The sequence below is a fragment of the Simochromis diagramma genome, unplaced genomic scaffold (genome assembly GCF_900408965.1).
Source record: "Simochromis diagramma unplaced genomic scaffold, fSimDia1.1 OVJJ01000685.1, whole genome shotgun sequence".
Taxonomy (NCBI): domain Eukaryota; kingdom Metazoa; phylum Chordata; class Actinopteri; order Cichliformes; family Cichlidae; genus Simochromis; species Simochromis diagramma.
In genome coordinates this window covers 18,428,314-18,434,445 of record NW_024387477.1, presented here as the reverse complement: position 1 = coordinate 18,434,445, position 6,132 = coordinate 18,428,314, and the positions used below count along the sequence as shown (strand labels likewise).

The window sequence follows — 6,132 nt, the reverse complement described above, 5'->3', positions numbered from 1 at the left end:
AAGAATAACTTGATTTCTTACGGATACGTTTTGATCAGAGTCATGAAACATTCAGAGCATGCACATCGCATATTATCCATAAAAGTGTGGTATCTGTTAAGCCCGCGAGAGCCAGATGAAACCTGTTTATATGCCCCACACAGTTGGCACAAGCGCTAAATAAAATATTTTCAAGTATGCTGATCGTGTAGCAACACTGCAAGAATGACATCAGGAGTAAAAGCGTGCTGTTTGTGACATGCAGCTCTTAATTCCTCTGCGATTTTCTTCCACCTTATTGAATGAGGTGCTTTTACATGGCATTTTTCTGGGCTTACTGACCACTCAAAGCAAGGACACTTCAATATGTGGACTGGAGGAGCCATGGATCTTTTGATTGAAGTGCAGCGCTCTCCGTTTCCTGAGCCACAGCACCCCACCCCCTCACAACACACCCCCAGATTCCTTGCAAATAGTTACTGGGCTTCAAGACTTTAAAGATAGAATATGCACTATAGAGAACACCGCTGAAATAATTAATCGACCCTGGACTTTGGAGTAATTTTGAGGTATTTGACTGAACACTTGCATTTTTACAAAGTAACTGATTCAGGTCAACAAAGCAAAACTTTTCTTATTCATTTCTTATAAATTGATCCTTTAAGTATATTTTACAAGTAATGCTTGTGATCTTTTACTCAACTGTACAAAACTTCTGCCTTTTTGTCAAGCATGTATTTTTGTCATACTTGATTAGTGTGAGCTCAGGTTGAGGGAAGTCACAGAGGAAGCTCTGAGGGTGTTTATGCTCTGTGAATACGTACTATTGTCATGTTAATGTGCCTGGTAGCCTCTGATGATCCTCAAGGCGGGATTATATTGTACAACTGAACGCTGAATTCACACTTTCTCAGGAGAGCCAAGGGCAGAATCTGAGGATTACTAAACTGCATCTAAAAATCAATGTGGGGAAACTCTTGGCTATATCAGCACTTACACTTTACACACTGGAGGCATGTGTGTTTGCATTCTTTTTACAAAGAAAGGGTGCGTTTAAGAAGCAGAAGCAAGCTTTTGTTGTGGCACCAAAGCTTCTGCTGCTGTAGCCCTTCAGTCTGCTTTATGTCCGCGATGCCTTTTCACTTAAATAACCTACACAGCAGAAAAATTTCCCAAACATGGGTAAAATCAGAAGCATCCCTATTCAGCAGCAAAGCCCTTAATCTCTTTCCATGCTTCAAGGCATAATGTCAGCATGGGAAACAGTTAGCATTAAAGATTGCAAGCAAAAAACAGTTCTGAATTACCCAACTCATTGGAATTTATCATTTCCTTGTACCAGTGCTGTCGTGTCTCGATGACAGTAGTATTGCATAAAACAGTGATGAGAAAGAAGAAGGATGAGAGAAGGATGAGTTTATGCTGAAAACCTGTGCATCAGGAAGCAGGAAGCAGGAAGGGATTCATAAATAGTCAGGGATAAAACCAAAATCGATAAGTAGAATCAACAAACTGATATCAAGCTTCAAATATCTGATTTAAAAAAGCAAGCATTACACAATATACACAAGTGTATTAACAGCGTTTTTTCCTATCACACTGCGTCTTTTACTGCTTTCTCATCTCTGCAAGTCAAATATGACACAACCTATCAAGGTATTTGACGTTAGTGACGTGCCACTTATTCATCGCCACTTTGAAGTCACTCAGTCTTTCTCACACTGACTGTACATCCAAAGGTGAGTCAGAGGACATTGTGAAATCCTCCAATGACTCAGTTAAACACGAGTAAATATGAAGCTTGGAGCTGAAAAGACACTTTGGACTCATTGCTAAAGTGATGGGAGAACGATTTAAATATGTCAGAAGAAAAAGAAATACAGCTCAACAGGTGGTGAGATTGTGCAACTTGGACTCAGTGACTACCCACAGATGCAGTTGCATTGTGGGCAAAGGAGGAGAAGAATGCCAGGGATGAATAACTGGCCTGTCTCTTTCATTGATTTCCCCTGAAAGCAACAGTGAAGAGGGAACTCCTGGAGGCTCAGCTGAATAGTCTTTTTCAATCCCAATCCTGAGAAGGCTCAGCCTCTCTATGGGCAACAAATTCACTGAGTAGAGCATCTCAGTCTGCTTGAATTGAATGTTTGGCTTAAAAAAAAATCATAAATAGTCTTAAATCAAAGCTAGAACACCCATCAAGACTGGAGCGATTTTCTGCTCTGTGGCGCAATTATATTGTCGCTTTCTTTTTTGCTTTGTTCCTTCTACATGATGCATAGATCACCTGCTTCAGTTCTCCGTCACATATCACACATACCAGCGGCGGTATAGCTGACAAATATGATAACATTTTAACAACCTGAGTCAGTAGGGGGAGTGGTCCTGCAGGCGTGAGGTAGGCGTAGACTTCTACACAACAGCTGACACTCAAAAAACGGGAGGACGGCGTCGGTCTGAGGCTCAGAGGAGGCGCTCCGGTGAAGTTGTGCCCCGCGCAGCGCAAGTTTATACGCGCTCGGAAAATTCCCAGACGGTACAGAGGTGGATCCTACATAATTGCTGGTGTGGAAGCGGCGGTGCTGTGAGCGGAGAGCCTCCAGCTGCAAGGCATGAAATCTTTGTCGAGTGGACGATTGTAGTTAAAAAGGTAAGAGATAAACGGCGTTTCCTGGATTGGCACCCAATGCAACCGTCATATGGAAAATATAACGAGAAAAAAAACAGCTTGTCTGCATGATTTCTTTTTTTTTCTTTTGGCGGTGCAGAATTTAATTTGCAGAACAAACCGCACCTGCTTTTCTATTTGTTTCCTGTCGCATTAAAAGCAACATCTACCGTGAGAGCGTTTGACCTCTTTAGCGCATATTTATTATTTTAGTTCTGATTTCTAAATTAATAAATTGTTGATCAGTAGTTGCAGAGAATAAAACCAGGTGAGTCTCGGCTTATCGACGTTTCACTTCGTCTTTTGATGCCATCAGCTGACTGTACATAAATCATTAGCACGGTTATATAAATGACAGCATGTTTATTATAGGGGCAGACACAGTTCCTGTTTGACGTGAAGGTGATTCGTGTTTGCGGACGTTAAACGGCAGAAAGTTTAAGGACACTGATTATGTTAAAGGAAGTATCGTTTGCTAGTTTAACTTCCTTCTAGGATTTGGAGTTGTGAAACTTAATATTTGTCTTTCTGCCAAAAGATTCACCTGTTATTGGTCTGCTCACAGCTGTTGTCTTTCCTTGTAGTTGCTGCTGCTGGCAGAGAAGAGGCTGTTTTGGGGTTTTTCTTCTTCTTGCTTTTCAATCAGACCGTTGTCCACAAGCAGCTGCTCTTTCAATGTGGGATACAGTTTTAGTGCTTTCGCCAGGCTGAAATCCTCCAGGGTCAGGACCTCACTCATGGCAGCTTTGCTCCTTGGGCTGCTGCTTTTTGCAATGCAGTCCCCGCCAATACCCTCCAGGCCAGTGGCCGACGGCGACGGGGGGCCACCTTTACCTCCAACCTCATCACCCGCTGACAACGGGACCACCAGCCATCCAAATGGGACACTCCAGCAACTTCCTCATATTCTAATTATTGGCGTGAGGAAGGGAGGAACACGGGCGCTGATTGAGATGCTCAGCCTGCACAGCTCGGTGGCTGCAGCTCAGAACGAGGTGCACTTCTTTGATTGGGAAAGTCACTTTCAGAAGGGCTTGCCTTGGTATCTCAGCCAGATGCCCTACGCTTTCCCCGACCAGCTGACGGTAGAGAAGACGCCGGCCTACTTCACCTCCAGCAAAGTCCCTAAACGCATCCATCAGATGAACCCTGACATCAAGCTGCTGCTTATCCTCAGAGACCCCACAGAGCGGGTGCTCTCGGACTACACCCAGGTCTTTTACAACCGCCTCCAGAAACACAAGCGCTACCAGCCCATCGAATCTGTGTTGGTGAAGGACGGTGAGATCAATCTGGGATACAAGGCTCTCAATCGCAGCCTTTACTATGTCCACATGCAAAACTGGCTGCAATACTTCCCACTGGAGAGCATTCATATCGTGGATGGGGATGAATTGATCAGAGACCCCTTACCTGAGATGAAAAAGGTGGAGAGGTTCTTAAAGCTGGAGCCTCAAATAAACGCTTCAAATTTTTACTTCAATAAAACTAAAGGATTCTACTGTTTGAGAGACCACGGGCGAGAGCGGTGTTTACATGATTCGAAAGGCAGGGCTCACCCTCACGTGGCTCCTGCCATCCTGCAAAAACTCTACCAGTTCTTTCATGAACCCAACAAGAAGTTCTTTGAGCTGGTGGGTCGAACATTCAACTGGAAATGAACGTCAGAGTGTCTGTAGCTGGTTGTAGAGTTTCTTGGGGAAATGCGTGGTTTTTCCACACTAACAATGTAGACAGAGAGTCAAAGCTAATGTAAAATTAAAGTAAATCTATTTTTGTACTAGTGTGTTTGCTACAGAAGTATGATCCAGCCAAATATCAGGGCAGACTGCATTTGAAGACATGCTTTTAGTGCATGTCTTGTTTTTCTTTCCTAAACACACGTTCTCTGTGTTTCTGTGCTGTTACACACTCACTCTGCTGTTCAGCCCCTCTGAACAAAGACAACTTACTATGACGTCGATAATGATATTCAGACTGTAGACTGTGATAATGTGTTGCATCAAAATTAGTACTGAGCAGTTTAATATTGTCATACCCTCTTTTTCTCACTTCATATGACATTATTAATGTTTAACTGCATTTTTAGTGCTACGAAGGACCTTTATCTGCTGCTATTTTTTTTTCTCCTTTTTCAGTCACTTTCAGGCAAACGCCACACTGAGTATGTATTTGTTCTCCTTGCTACTCACGTTTCCTCATGTAAGAGTCAAAAATATGCTGTATGCACATCATCTATTGCTGATTATTACTGTAATTATTGTTTTTTTTAAGTGAAGAATTAATACCATAATAAAGATGTATTTTATTTTTAGCATGTCTGATGCTTTTGCTCACATATTGAATTATTTTTATTCATTTATTATGTATTTGTGTGTTGTGTCATTTGTCTACAGGTGCATACGTGTGCTGCAAAACTGTTTTGTGGATTGTAAGTTCCTTCAGAACATTCACACAAAAAATGCTTTAAACATGCTGGTACATGCTGGCAACAGTGGTGGAACTTATCGTTTTCAATCTGTGTTGAATTTCCTGTTTGGCTACTCTGTGCCTGCTGGGGGGGGGTCTTGTTTATGAAGCTAATTTCTGCTTCTCTGGTGTTTTTAATTCTCCAGTTATAAACAGCTGCATTCATTTGCAGGAAATTGACTTTTACCTTAATAAATTAGGACTACTGTGGCATGAGTGGGCAGGCAGGTGAAGTCAGAATTGAGCACAGTCTTTGCCATGAGAAATCTAAAGAGGAGTTGTTTATGCTCAAGGGTGTGATCTTACTCAGTTTTTTAAAGAGGCATGGCATTATTTATTCAAATCGTATCGCTACTTTGAAAACATCAGCAGCACAGTATCGAAGACATTAAGCTCTAAAAATCCACAGTAGCTGTTTCATATTTGAATGTGGCCTAGATTTACTTGGGGGCTCACTGGGACTGTGCAGACAGGAGGTTAACCTCAATGCCCCTGAAATGCGGACCACAGCAATATTTATTTCTTGCTTTTTTCTTTTTTTGCCCTCAGAGAGCAGGAATAGTATTGCAGTAACATGTGTTTTTTTAGTATTAGTACTGAGTAAGACTGTCTATGGTTTTTAAACAGAACAAGTTTGGCTACAGGCATTGGGAGGAGGGGGGAGTCAAAAACAGAGAAATGGTGCGAGGTAGAGTCTGATCCGCTGCGCTGTAAGATTATCAGACATCAGCATGCGTCATTTGGTGTGTACAGCAATAACACCAGATCTAGCACGTTCTGCTGATAGTGTTGTTTTTAAAACTGTAACTCTCCAAATGGTCTTTTGCAATGGCAACACCTGGAGAAACTTTCAGGAATGCTGTTGAAATTCGTGAAATTAAGAACAAAACAACAGCAATGTCAGCGTCACCTTCCTTCGGGTCAAAGCAGGACTGATGCATTTTCCAGATTGACCTGTTTTCCTCTCCACCTCGCAGTCTGCAAAAGCACTCATTTAAGGAGAATCATGTGGAGAA

The 6,132-nt window shown here is 42.3% G+C and overlaps 1 protein-coding gene across 1 annotated transcript; it reads left to right on the top strand.

The window, feature by feature from the left end:
- The first annotated feature begins 1,546 nt into the window (after positions 1-1,546).
- Positions 1,547-4,961, top strand: hs3st1 (heparan sulfate (glucosamine) 3-O-sulfotransferase 1). Its single transcript, XM_040016126.1, has 2 exons — positions 1,547-2,629; positions 3,232-4,961. The coding sequence occupies exon 2, from the start codon at positions 3,385-3,387 to the stop codon at positions 4,306-4,308; it is 924 nt and encodes a 307-aa protein (XP_039872060.1). The 5' UTR covers positions 1,547-2,629; positions 3,232-3,384; the 3' UTR covers positions 4,309-4,961.
- Positions 4,962-6,132: the final 1,171 nt, after the last annotated feature.

Bases quoted from the DNA above. Each gene is read 5' to 3' on its own strand.
- hs3st1 (XM_040016126.1), top strand. From the start codon at position 3,385: ATGGCAGCTTTGCTCCTTGGGCTGCTGCTTTTTGCAATGCAGTCCCCG.